Consider the following 14153-nt stretch of genomic DNA (forward strand, 5'->3'; position numbering starts at 1 on the left):
TTTCGACTAAAGGGCTCCTGTTAGTTCATATGTTAGTGTAAATGCTTCAAAAATAAAAATAATACAGCCAGCGTATGAAGCTTTATAGCTTCATTTGACTGATGCCAAGTCTATGCTTCTTTATGGAAGCACGGATTCCACAAAGAAGGATGTTATTTATGGTTCATAAATAGTAATACAACGATGACTAGTTTATGTTAAGGAAGGCTTTAGTCTGAACTGCAATAAAAAGGTGCCACAGGCTGAAACCGATACTTTGATAAAGTCCAGAGAGGATAGCTGCAGAGAATTCATCCTGATCTGTATGGATGTGAATAAACAACGAATATCTGCCTGAATGTAGCTCCGTTCTCCAAAACGGTTTCTCATTCACACATCGATCTCACTCTTAATTTGCCTTTGCAGGGTCTGTACTGTGACATCCGCCAGCTGGTTCAGTTTATAAAAGAGGCCCATGGAAACGTGTTCCGCAGGGTGGCGCTGAGCGCGCTCCTGGACAGCGCCGAGAAGGTGACTGCCACCAAGAAACCCGACGAGAAGGATGACGGCAAACAGTACGGAGTAAGAAGGTAGTGGCCAATCACTGGCTGGAGTCATTCTGAGAGTCATCGTGTTTTCTCTAATCAATGCCTGACCCGCTGTCTTGCCTGTAAATGTAAACAAACCTCTGTGTATCCAATCACAGTGACTGTTTCTCATCACTGCTTGGTTATTTTTCCTCATGTCTTGTCACCATCTTGTCTGAGTGAATGATTTGATGCTATCATTCTCAAAATATTGTGGCTAAACACTTGAGAAAGTCCTCTTTGTTTGCCACATTACTTGACTACACCAGCAGCGCCACATAAATACCCAGTGAGTAATACTCTTTAGTGGTAACAATATTTAGTCCAGTTACAGCAGATAATTCTGGCAAAGCTTAATAGCCGGTTATGTGAAGTGGCTAAAACACAAGGGAAATTTGTTGTTTAGCTCTGGCCCTGTGCTTTTTCCAGAATTTGTTGGACCCTGTTTGATGACAAAAGTCTTATGTCAAAAAGAAGAGACCGAAAAACAAGTTATTGTTGGATTTAAAACAAAAAAGTCCAATCAAGGACTGGGTTTGCAAATTGGTTTTGAGCTAGAAAGCCATTGTTCAAAACAATGGTCACATTGTTTTCTCGGGTAACATTGTCTCATATGCTGTCCTTAAGTGCAATAAACTCAACTTAAAAAGACAAGAAAAAGTTTTTAAGCAGACTCTAAAAAGATGTCAAACTATGACCTGTGTAATGTCCCCTGCTTACCTTTAGGGGTATTGTAGGATAAACAAGTCCAAGATGTAAGCCAACATTACACCTCCAAGGTGAGGCGTTCATGGTCATCCTCATGTGATCCACATCTCATGACCCAAAGATCGAAAGCGTTGCCTTTTTTGCTCAACATTTTGGACACCATGACAGACCCAAAGTTGTCTATCCATCTCTGGCTGACCCAGAGGGGACAGTCCACCTCCATCTGATTGTCTCAACCTTGAAGAGGCTTCCTCTCATGGTTCCCACTTGGCTACAAACTGTTCGTGTGCTCCTGGATGGCTTTGGCTTGAAGACACCAACATAATCACATCATTTTTATAGAGCAAAAAAGTTTGGAAACCAAACACCCTTGAATATGCCTTTAAATCCTGAGAGGGACTGGAAACCAGGGACAGCCTTTGACAAACAGTCATCAACAGATGGGAAATATGGCACAATTTTGATATGATAAAAAGAGTAGACAGGTGAAAAGATTTCAAAATGTTGAAAACGCTCTAGGACCATCTTGTTCGACATGTGACAACAATCTAATGTATTCTACTGAGGAATATGGCAACAGAAGAAGAAATGCCTCTTTCCAGGGCTGGAAAACCTAACCGAACTTCATGGAAGAATGTGCTACGGTTTGTTGAAACCAAGGTTGAACCTTTGGGAGAAGCAACAACAATGAACCCCTTTGAATTTAATGTCCTATCCAAAGAGAAATCTGGCGGTGGTACAATCATCGTTTCACCTGCTGCAGCAGAAACACCTAAGACCTACTGAACTGTTGGCATCTGAACCGTTATGAGGCCTTACCCGATCAGTTCAGCTCCATTCTGCGGTTGCTTGTCCTGACCTGCTCCTCGCTGCATCAAATGAACTCATTTGGCGCCTTACTCAAGTGGGCTGTGTTGGTATGTGTGTGTGTGCGTGCAGGTCTGAGGCGGGTGTGTCCGGGGAGAAGGGTCAGGTGTCCAGTGCTGCAGATGAGTGTCGCAGCTGCATCTCCAGTAGACCCCCCCAGACCCCCGAACAGTGAGTGTCCAGATCACAGCATCCCCATGAAACATCATCTCTGTTGATCCCAGCTGCCATTTCAAACTGTCTGTGCTCCCCTTTGTGTCATGTTGTTGCCGTTTTGGTACTTAGGTATTCACACCCTCCCCTTACTGCCTTTCCTCTTTGTGCCGCTAGCGATGAACAGATCCCGGGCGCTCTGCTTGGCAGGAAGGACTTCTGGAGGAAGATGTTTAAGTCGCAGAGCGCCGCCAGTGACACCAGCAGCCAGTCGGAGCAGGACACCTCAGAGTGTACCACCGCACACTCTGGCACCACCACCGACCGACGCTCCCGATCCAGATCCCGACGCATCTCGCTCCGCAAGAAACTCAAACTACCGATTGGTGAGTCTAATCAACGTAAAACCATCTCTAAACAGCTCAGTTTTATCTTGTGGCTAATTACCAAGTCTTCTTCATTTCCATGACCATATCTCAATCTGATATATGTGCTTTGTGTCCAACGTTCGTTCATCCTGAGAGGTTGGGTCACTTCATCTCTTCAATCTGCTTTGTGTCTCTCTGTGTGCCTTAGTATGCCGTAGGACCACCCACCTCCCCATCACTCGCTCTGTCCTACGTATGTGGATGCGTATCCATCCTCATGCAATGTTTTCACCTTCTCTTTGTCCCGTTTGTCTGTCTTCGTCTGTGTCCCATGTGTGCACGCTGCTCCAGACCGGGAGTTCATTTTTGTCAACTTTATGTCTTACGCAATGGGCTTCAGTGCAAAACACCACTGATAATTAGCAAAAATTCCCTCCTCAAAAGACCTTATTTAAGTAAATTCATGTTTTCAGTTCAAACTCTGTGTAAATCCTGTTTGTTGGACCCTGCATGCTTATGTGCATTAAGCTGAAAGTGTTTCATAAAGGTTGTTTTAGTTGCTTTATTGTCCTGATTGGTCCAGGAAACTGGCTGAAACGCTCCTCCCTGTCTGGGCTGACCGACGGTGTGGAGGACCTGCTGGACATCAGCTCAGTGGACCGGCTCTCCTTCATCCGTCAGAGTTCAAAGGTCAGCCTCCCTGAGGAGCTCCTAGCTGTAGCCGGAAGCACACTTCGTAACATGTTTCACGTTTCAGGTGAAGTTCACGAGCGCGGTGAAGCTGTCTGAAGGGGGCGCTGCGGGGCCGGAGTACGGCAGGGACGAGGAGGAGAATTTCTTCAAGCGGCTCGGTAAATGGAGGTCTGGCAGGAGGAATCCATCCAAGCTTCACCACACAGAAGAGAAAGATGGTAGACCTCCCCCACCCTGGGGTGTCCCACGCTCCATCCTGCTTTTGTCTCTGCGTGCTCTCTGTCCTGTCTCAGTGGTGTCCTGTCTCGTCCTGTCTTTGGCCATCTGTTGTCCCGTGTCTCCTGGACAGCTGCTGAACCGAACCTTCTGAGCTCATCAATGTTTGGATCATGTTTCTAAGACGTTTTGCTACAAAAAGTTTCCAGAAGGTTGTGAACAATAAAACAACAATAATGGGGGCATAAGAGATTAACTAACCTGCATTGGCTCCATTTAAAATGGTTTGCAATTCATTAGTTGTATGTTAATAGTTTGAGTCTGGCTCATTTGGGCTGGAAATGGGCCCCATATGGGATTAGTTGTGGGTTCCCAGATGGCCTTCCTTGTATGAGTTTAACGAGAATGGAAGCTGGCCACATCTGGGAACAAAACACAGCCTGCCTGGGTCCAATAATTAGTTGCATATGAAAGGGTCTCATCTGGGAAAGAGAGACAACATCCATTAAGTAAAGACACCTGAATGGAGATAGATAGGGCAGTTAGCTACTGGGCTACATGTGAAGCCAAGATGGTTTGGAAAGGGTCTAAAAACATTGGCCCCATTTGGGGTTTACTGCGTTCCGTATTGGTCCCAAGTTAATTCCTTAAATAGTTTCCCATCCAGGAAGTTTCCAAAAAGTTTTGTTTGGGTTTAATACCTGGTATATATCATACCAAAATACTGGTTATTAGTTGTAATTATTTCTAAATGTTACCCATTTAGTTTTGAAGTAAAATGATGTAATTCAGGAAATGTTTTTTCTAAATGTCTAATAATTATTGAGTACATAAAGTGTTTTTGACTTTTTGAAACTTTTTGTGCAAAACCACAACACTCAGGCACGACTCCTTCCACAATAAGTCGCCCTTTAAATCCCAAGATGACCCAGAACCTGAGTGCAATTTGTCCGAAGTGCCTTGTGTTGTTTCCTCCTGGTGAACCTGGACGTTGTCTCTAATAAATCATCTGTTGGAGAGCATCTCCCTGCTGCCGAGCATCTCCATGCCAGCTCTAGCATGACACTGTCAGTGCTCCCTCTGTCTCTTCTGTGGTGACGTTGTGGTGGTATTTTCCAGCTGCTAGCTAAACGACAGTGTCGTCTGCATACAGCTTTATCTCTGTAGGGCTGCGCTCACACTTGATCTGCCGTTGAAGCTATTGTCTTTGCGTCATTTGGCAGCAAGTTGAAGCAGAAAAGGAAACGGAGTTCATGTGTCAGCTCAGCCCGTGGCTGTTTTCTCTCGCTCATGTTTTCATTCGTGTTCAATGTGCTGGAAGGCCACGTTACTTCATATAAAGTGAGACCAGTTTTGCAGTTTTCCTGTGAAACGCGACTTGCTGTTCCAGCACCTTCCATCTGCGCCCCGTTTTCCAGGACCTCATGGTTTCCAAGAGCGCTTAGCGGCCAGTCAGGAGGCCATGAAGAACAAGAACGTGGTCAACCTGGGCGCCATCCGGCAGGGGATGAAGCGCTTCCAGTTCCTCCTCAACTGCTGCGAGCCGGGAACCATTCCTGATGCCTCCATCCTTGCTGCTGCTCTAGACTTGGTACATGCTTCTGAAAATAATCAAAATTAAGACTGTTGGACACCCAACACTGTTTTTTTTTGTCAAAGGAGGTAATATCCATTGAAAGCCAGCTTCTGATTAGAATACTGAGCGGCTGCCAATGAAAAGTGAGGAGAGCACTAGTGACCAGTATGCCTGTGTTACCTTCTATTCAGAAAACTTTATTAAGAAAAATATAATATCTGTCATACATTAGATAATCCAACGTGACATCAAGCATACATTTACTGTATACTGAAATTGGCTTCTGATTAACACTTCGGATTCAGCAGATGGCTAAAGGGCTATTCCACCTAATTTTTCCACTACCTTCAGCATCTTTAATTTGCTTTAATTTAAAACCTTTAATGCGACTGCTCAAACATTTACAGGAATATTTTACATTGAAAGCACATTGAAACCTAGTTTTTGACTAGTAAAACCTTTATTTTATTTGTTATTGAACATTCATGGATCCATTTAACAGATATAACAATCCAAGATATCAAATTTGGTGTTTATTAACTTTAATATGAATATTTTATTAGCCAGACATTATGCACATAAATGTTGCTTCTTTAAAATGAGCCCAAATGTTATACATTTTAAGAATGAGTTCAATTTGTTTTATAAGGCCTTATTTTTTGTGAAATCAAAAATGTAAGTAGACCTTTTTGGAAATGTATATATAAATGTATTGCCATAAATAAATTGCATAATATGCTCTGCTATTTGAACAGTTTGAACCTATAATTCTTTATGGTACATATTTTATAGTTGATTGGTCAAAACATGTTTATAATGATAATTTTTTTAAAAATGGGTAGAATGGCCCTATTGCCATCAGAAACCAACTTCATCTCCTATCCATCATGTTTCTACTTGGAGTCACGTTGGTCTACAGTAACTGTGACAAGAACACCTCGATGCATCTAATGTATGATGACTATTGTATGAGAACCATGTTCTTTGATAAAGTTTCCTTTAAAGAAGAACGTAGCAGTCCTAGGTAACCAGTCTAGGCATGCTAGCTTATCCAAAGCTAGCATGCTAGCATGCCTCCTTAGTTAATTAGTAGCCTCCTTCTCATTTGCCAGCGGAGGCTGCTCATGCTGGCCTATCATTAATCAGATCAGTAGAACAAAAATTAAGACAACTTAATTAAAAATTAAAAAAATAAAAGCAAGCCAGACCAGTTCTGTTCAATCAATTTTAAATGTCTCTCTGCTGTTAGGAGGCTCCAGTTGTGGCTCGCGCTTCCCTGTTCCTGGAGTGTGCCAGGTTCGTCCACCGCTGCAACCGTGGCAACTGGCCAGAGTGGATGAAGGGCCACCATGTCAACATCACCAAGAAGGGCTTGTCCAGGGGCCGCTCACCAATAGTGGGCAACAAGAGGAACCAGAAGCTGCAGTGGAACGCTGCCAAGCATTTCTGCCAGTGGGGAGATGTGAGTTAAACAGGATCAAACCGGGCTGCTGGTCCATCCGCCTCCACTAACTGTGTCCTTCTGTGCAGGCCATCGGCACCAGGCTTAGTGAGCTCTGTCACTCAGACAGCGAGAGCCCCGCCAACATCCTGGGCTACATCTACGATGAAGAGACCAAACGCAGGATGAGGAAGGAAGATGAGGAGGAGGACTACTTAGAGGACAGTGAGTCACATCCAAACTGGCTTAAGGAAACATCCAGAGCTACAGGAAGATGGTTTAGATCAGAGCCTGTTGATTTGTTTGAATGGCCTAGTCAAAGTCCAGACCTAAATCCAGCTGAGAATTTGTAGAAAAGCTTGGAAGTTGATGTTCACAGACACCAGCCTGCCTGAGCTGGAGCTTTTCTACAAACAGTTTGCAAAGCTGGTGAAGAATGTTAGCTGTTGCTGCAAAGCCTCGAATCAGGAGGGCTAAATGCTAACACACACCACACTTTTCAGATTTTTGATTTGCATAACATGTTTAAAATGTATCGTTTTCAGTACAGTACTACTCTGTGTAACATCCCATTAAGCATCTTTGTGGCTTACTGCCTGACTTTAAATCCCACCAATTTCTATAAATGTACATTTTAAAGTCACACTTTTTTTCCCAAATTGATAAAAATTTCACTTTGTGAAAACTTTTTTTGATGCGGGAACTCTTTAACTAACTTATACATAAAGCAAACTTTTTGCTGAAATGGGACAGACTTTTTGAAATTTAAAATCTGGAACTGCTATATGCTACTTAAAAACATTTCAGAAATGTCAGAAATATAGTTTTTCTTTTATGTTGTATGTTTCTGGACTTTGTATATAAGGGAAAACATTCCAACTTTTAAGCCAGTTAATATTAGAGATGAAACTGGAACTTGACCAAAATTATTCATACTAAAACTTGAAGTTCTTAAAAATGTCTTTTGATTATTATTATTATTATTTTTTAAAGTATTTTAATTTAAATCTTTAAAGGGGCAGTATTACGGAAAATTGACTTTTTTGAGCTTTCTATCATTTCCATCAATTTCCAGGCTTCCTCCTCACAGAGCAGCCCTCCCCTCAGACTCCTCCTCTCAGCTCCTTCAAACTAGCCAGAAGCAATTAGTAAAGACATGGTGGAACTGCTGAGCTCATTATGGGAGCTACTTAGTGGTAAAAACGTTACAGGGTTACTAGTTGAGCCATGTTATGAGTTGTGATGACTTCCTGAAGGCAGAGTTTCAGAAAGAGCAGGAGTTCCTTTAAAAGATAGAGGTCCAATTTCAAGGCATTTAGTTATGAAGTGAAATTTCTAATTTCTTTTAAGTCATATTTGACATATATGGCAGTTTTATAACAACTGAAGGTGACAGAGTTAAAGGATTGGGCTATAAAATGTCACTATGTGCCTGGAGAACACAAAATACTGCCCCTTTAATTAAAAGGTTCGAGTTTTGAGCAATTTGACCACAGGATGGCAGCAACTGTCTCTTCTGCCCCTTTAAAAGTTGTTCCAGTTCTGGTAACCTGATATCTGACGAGCTGATCCAACCTGATCAGTCTTCACCGTCATCATAAACACACAACTTCTTCATTTTCTTCATAACCCTTTGAGGTCAAGAGTTTAGGATTTAAATGTGGCCAGATTAGAGGTTTTATGTGTTTATTGTGACTCTAGGTGTTCTATCTTATGATGGACTCCAGTTTATTTGCTGACTATGGTTTTTGTCTCATCAGACACGGTGAACCCTACGAAGTGCGGCTGCCCTTTTGCCCTGAAGATGGCCGCCTGCCAGCTGCTGCTAGAGATCACCACCTTCCTGCGGGAGACGTTCCCCTGCTTGCCTCGCCCTCGGACCGAGCCATTGGTGGTCAGTTCTGAACCTCTTCTCTAAATGTTTCCTGTGTTAGCACCTCAGATGCTGTACTTGATACGTCATCTCCGTGTGCTTCAGGACCTGGACAGCTGCCGGCTGCGTCTGGACCCGGAGCTGGGCCGCCATCGCTACGAGAGGAAGATCAGCTTCGCCGGCATCCTGGACGACGAGGACGGCCATGACTCCCTGAACAGCAGCAGCCACACGCTGAAGTCTGACACCACAGGGGAGGAGAAGAAGCCCCAGGAGACTCAGGGTGAGCCACAGGGCGGCAGCACCCCTCTGCCCCCCTGCAGACTCTTTTAATATCTCTGCTGCTCCTGTCGCTCCCCAGCTCCTGTCAGGAAGATCCGCATCGGAGGCTCCCGGCTGCTGCAGATCAAAGGCGCCCGCAGCTTCCGCGTGAAGAAGGGCGGCTCGCTGTCTTCCATCCGCCGGGCAGGGAGCCTGAAGAGCACCAAGCTGTCCCGGCAGGACTCCGAGTCCGAGAACGAGGAGGGGCTGCTTTCCCAGACGCAGAGCAGGGACACCGTCACCGACATCGGTGAGTCGGGGTGCAGGGGCAAAACAACGCCTTGGTCCTGAACCCCACTGGGCACAGGCTGATCAATAATCAACAGGTCTGACCTGGGAGTTTCATACACCTGGAAACCTGTGTGTTTGGTGAGATTTGTTTCTAATATACTCTGTAAAAATTAAACTCAGTGTCCCAAAGAGTGACTTAAGTCAGCTAACTGAGCCCTTCTCTGGTATTTATTGTTCATTTCTGTTCTTTCATTTTCAAACTTGGAAACTGGTAATAAAGACGTAGCATGTCTTTAAGTGTTATTGTGTGTTCATATTGATGTTGCAGGAAGTCCCTTCAGCACCAGTGAGCCCAGCATTGAGCCTGAGGGCCAGGGCTCAGGAGGAGCTGAAGACAACTACCACCGCAACATGTCCTGGCTCCACGTACGTCCGTCAGTCTGAGCTACTGCTCCACCGCTTCGTCCTCCAGACGCTCTGATCTGTCTTTATGTCTCTGTCCAGATTATGATCCTGCTGTGCAACCAGCAGAGTTTCATATGTACACACATTGACTTCTGCCACCCGCGCTGCTACCAGCACCACGGCCGCTCCTGTGCCCGCCTCGTCCGCGCCATCAAGCTGGTCTACGGCGAGTCGGTGGACAGCCTGAGGGAGGACAGCGCCTCTGGTAACGTTGGAGGACGCGCGAAGAAGAACAAAGAGGTAAGCAAGGAGAGCTGTTAAGGGAAAACGGAGTCAGGAGTTTTTAAAGCCGTTTTTTCCCCCTTCAGTTTTCAGATAAATCCTGTCTGAGAACCCCGTCCATGAAGAGGAAACCGACCGACTCCAACGCAGAAGGGAAGAAAGACACTGGCATGCTCAAGTACATCCGCAACCAGGTCAGCTGCTTTGCTCAATCCAAGGATTACTTTAGGACAATTTATTGCACAAAAGTTTGAATTTAATATTTCCAAATCCAGAGGTGGGCACTAATCCTAAAGCACTAATCATAAACATTAGCTATGCTAATTCACCACAATCTCTAAATTCAACCATGTTAATACCCAATGAGTGTCAGGGACACAACATCATTTACAGGATCAAATTTCTCATGACACATCCTTTGCGCTCAGGAATTGATGCTTTGAAACAGACCTGAAAGTTTACAACACAGCCAAGTAAATTAAATCTTCAGATATTAGCTGGGAAAAAAGTAATCAAAGGGAGGCTAAATGCGCTAAATTCTGTCAAAATTAGCAAAATACGCCAAAGTGCTAAGCTAAAAATGAGCTCAGCTAATTAGCGTAGGTGTGCCTGCCAGTGTCCAACTCTTTTGTTAAAGAAGGAAAACGACCATGAATCTATGAATTTGGTTTGTTCCAGGTGATGAGTTTGTCCCCGGCTCCTCTGTCGCTGCTGATCAAGGCTGCCCCCATCCTCACCGATGACATGTACGGAGACATCCAGCCCGCCGCCTGGGAGCTGCTGCTCAGCGTGGACGAACACATGGCGGCCGCTGCAGGTAAGTTCAGATGCAACTGAGATTTAAGGGCTTATTCTTTTGGATTTCCATCATAATTAGGTTCTCTTCACCTATTATCAATATTTCCTAACTATTTCTACCTGTTCCTCACCTCCACCCCCTTGAATCACCTCCAGCTGCCATGTTTCTGCTATGTGCCGTCAAAGTCCCCGACGCCGTGACTGAGATGATGATGGCGGAGTTCCAGCACCAGGAGGCCTGTCAGCGCATCAACTCCATTTTGAAGTTCTACACTTTGTGGCGTTTTCGCTACCAGGTGTGGCCGCGCATGGAGGAGGGAGCCCAGCAGATCTTCAAAGTACGGAACAACATTGTGTTCGGACACACTGCGGAAAACTGAGTTCAACTCATGATTGAGCAGCTTGTACATGTACTACAAATGCACAAAAATCTATGTAAAGTAGTGATTTTCAAAGTGATAGGCAAGGAAACCCTGCAAATGAATATAAGTTTAATGGCCATGACATGGGGGCCTCTGTCATGGGTAGTTTCCCTACACCACTAAAACGCTACACCAGCATGATATTTAGTATAAGCTAATGCTAAAACGCTATATCAACGTAATATTTAGAAAAAGCTAATGCTAACATGTTACATTCTACCATGTTGATACCAGGTCTTATTGACGTGTGTTGCATCTTACTACTTACTGATTTAAAATTACTCCAGAAAAAATATTTTTGGGGAACATTTTCAAAGATAGCGGAAATGCTAAATGAAAATTTAGCTTCGCCATATGCAGATTACCAGAAGTGTGTCGACCACTATTAATATTCTCTGTATGTTTTAGCATTGGTGTAGTCCCAGCAATGTTATAAATTACTTATTTAATACTTTATAACTTTTTTAGTTTTTTTAGTGTATTACATCTTTATTTGAATAAGAAAATCAGACAAAGTAATATTTCCTTCTCACTAAAACAAGAGATTCAAATAAATAGATTTTTTTTTTGCACCAAATAGGTGAAAAGTGTGAATCACTGATCTTTATTTTTTTCTTTTTAAGGTTGAATCAGCAGGTTCTTCCATTTGTAAATGACTGATTTGAGTAGTTTCAGAACAAAGTTTGACATGTATTACTTGGCAGGCATGGCTGTTGCTTAGCTTTAGGGAGTACTTAGTTACTGTAACCTGTTCTCCATCCGTCAGATCCCTCCACCCAGCATCAACTTCACCCTGCCGTCCCCCATCCTGGGCATGCCCTGCGTCCCCATCTTCGACCCGCCCTGGGTGCCGCAGACCACCGGCAGCGTCCAGGACCCCATAAACGAAGACCAGTCTGTACGCACACAGGGGTTACTTTCAATCCTTTAATTACACTATTTTAACCAAACGCTCTTTGATTCTGATGACGACCTGCCAGCACAAATCATATACTATAATTTTGATCTATGAACTGTCTTTGTTTTTAGTTCCCCACATTAATTCAGTCAGTCCATACCATAGTAAGTTGGTATCTCTGTCCGAGTGTTTGCGCTGATGCATCTTGTGAAGTCAGATCGAGGATAATCATGAGGGGAGGCGGTCCCGATCTCGTGCTGCATCTTTCATCATTTGGGGGAAAAAGTCTTCCAGCACTTGCTTTGACTGCGAGAGGAGTGAAAAATGACAGCATGCGTCAGGCGTACCGACTGTTGACCGTTGTGCTGTTCGTGCATGCTCCATCGACTGAGAATGGCTGAATGTTTGACCGTACCATGTGTTAAGAGGACCGTACTTAGATACACATAAGCATTTTGAAGGATACAGTAACTTTCTCCCAGTTTCAGCCTCTGAACCTGATCAGAGATCCTGATCCCATGTTGATGGTGCGAACCTGCCAGAATAGTCCACAACTGGACTAACCGGTACTGTCAGCAGGGAGGGGTAGAGTAAGGATGAGCATCACTCCTTCAATTTATTTTTACTCAAGTAGAAATGGACAAAACTAAAATGCTATGTGCAAATTATGGTATTTTAAAGACCGAAATGGAAAAAAATCTGCAAATAGCTAACAAATCTTAAGCAGAAAAAACACTTCTAAATCAGTTTATTTCAATTTATTACCAAAGCTCAAAATGCTACAACACACTTAACGCACAGAAAGTAACATTAGAATAACAAAGACTTTGTAGAAACAAGAGGTCTCACTTTGACAAACTTTAGGTGTGTCTCTGTCAGGTTTAAAACATGTTTGTTCTTCATTCTAACAGGGTGTAGTACCCAGAAAACTTAACAATAAAAGTTCTCAAGTAAAAAGTACAGTGAAGCCCATCTAAAGTATTTTTTTCCCCAAAAAATGTTACTCAAGTAAATGTAAGTACTAGCTACTATCCACCTCTGGCTTTTCATCAGGAAGGTGGGGAAGGCGGATGAAAAGGTGGATCGGTTTGGGTTATTAATGTAACAGACAGAGGAGAAAAGTTTTCAAAGTTTTTCAAATATAACATGATCTAATTAGTCTCTTTATTCATATTAAAGATGTTTCATATTCAGGCTTTTTATGCAGTAATAACTTCCACTTGCTTGTGCTACCTGGTAGCCGTTTAGCCGTTCAGTGACTGTGAGGATTTTAAAAGTTTTTAAAGTGTCTCCAACTGGCAAAGTTTGAATGATTGGCTTGAACTCTTCACCCCGTGGGTGTTCAGAGGAGCTCTCTGGAGGAAAGTTACTGTTCTGTCGTTGAAACCGAGAAGTTCTCCTGTAGACAATCGTGTTCACCGTCCTGGGGGGTTTGAACGCTCTGCGGCCCCTCTCTCTCGTGTTTAGAAATCATTCTCTGCTCGGGCCGTGTCGCGCTCCCACCAGCGGGCCGAGCACATCCTGAAGAACCTGCAGCAGGAGGAGGAGAAGCGGCGGCTGGGCCGCGAGGCCAGCATCATCACGGCCATCCCTGTGGCCCAGGAGGCCTGCTACGAGCCCACCTGCAGCCCCCCGCCGGAGCAGGAGGAGGAAGGTGGGGCCGCCGCCCGGCGCACCTCCAGGCCGCGTTCCGCTCTCTGACGGCCTGTTGTTTCTCTCTTTGGTCCTGCCAGCAGAAGAAGTGGTGAACCTGGCGTCCCGCCGCCTCTCCGTCAGCCCATCCTGCGCCTCCAGCAACTCCCACAGGAACTACTCATTCCGCCGAGGCTCCGTCTGGTCCGTCCGCTCCATGGCCAGCGCTGAAGGTAGAGAAATACTAGACAACAGGGTTATGAAGTCATGATTAGCTTTATTATGTTAAAATTTAACATGAGCATAATGGAATAAGTCTAGAAAATGTGGCAAAACCATGTTCTAACTTTCACTGGTTTGTTGTTTTAAAGATGAAGAAAACACAACAGATCACACTCCCACACACCACATGCTTCAGCCTCCTCAAGCTGTCTTCCCAGCATGCATCTGTGCTGCAGTCTTACCAATAGTCCACCTCATGGAAGACGGAGAAGTCAGAGAGGACGGTGTGGCTGGTAGGTTAAAAAAAAAGACAGTTTTATTATTATTAGTCTTATTTAATATTTTATTCACAGATCCCTGGAGATAGGCACCAGAGACCCAGATAAAACCCTCTGTAGGCCCAAGTCCATTAGCGCCCATCATGCCTGGGTGAAATGAGGCCCAAATCCAGAGGTAGTCTTAATTTGGGCCACCTGAGACA

General features: G+C 44.2%; 1 protein-coding gene across 22 annotated transcripts in view; it reads left to right on the forward strand.

Annotated features, from left to right (window-relative positions):
* unc80 (unc-80 homolog (C. elegans)) overlaps nt 1-14153 on the forward strand; it is a 44441-nt gene that overhangs the window by 14548 nt on the left and 15740 nt on the right. For 10 of the 22 annotated variants that reach the window (XM_081615020.1, XM_081614954.1, XM_081614973.1 and 7 more), the window contains 21 exons: nt 406-569; nt 2214-2312; nt 2472-2680; nt 3246-3352; nt 3420-3573; nt 4990-5162; nt 6397-6609; nt 6678-6813; nt 8349-8482; nt 8567-8744; nt 8823-9032; nt 9342-9439; nt 9518-9718; nt 9787-9894; nt 10379-10517; nt 10655-10836; nt 11687-11818; nt 11950-11982; nt 13286-13472; nt 13552-13683; nt 13822-13965. In XM_081615020.1, the coding sequence (XP_081471146.1) occupies nt 406-569; nt 2214-2312; nt 2472-2680; nt 3246-3352; nt 3420-3573; nt 4990-5162; nt 6397-6609; nt 6678-6813; nt 8349-8482; nt 8567-8744; nt 8823-9032; nt 9342-9439; nt 9518-9718; nt 9787-9894; nt 10379-10517; nt 10655-10836; nt 11687-11818; nt 11950-11982; nt 13286-13472; nt 13552-13683; nt 13822-13965 (3133 nt within the window). The remainder of the gene's footprint in view (nt 1-405; nt 570-2213; nt 2313-2471; nt 2681-3245; nt 3353-3419; nt 3574-4989; nt 5163-6396; nt 6610-6677; nt 6814-8348; nt 8483-8566; nt 8745-8822; nt 9033-9341; nt 9440-9517; nt 9719-9786; nt 9895-10378; nt 10518-10654; nt 10837-11686; nt 11819-11949; nt 11983-13285; nt 13473-13551; nt 13684-13821; nt 13966-14153) is intronic. The other 12 variants (XM_081615012.1, XM_081615026.1, XM_081615039.1 and 9 more) reach the window with 7 other exon arrangements.

This window comes from Poecilia reticulata, chromosome 2, assembly GCF_904066995.2.
Source record: "Poecilia reticulata chromosome 2, P_reticulata-male-v2, whole genome shotgun sequence".
In the NCBI taxonomy this organism is placed as follows: domain Eukaryota; kingdom Metazoa; phylum Chordata; class Actinopteri; order Cyprinodontiformes; family Poeciliidae; genus Poecilia; species Poecilia reticulata.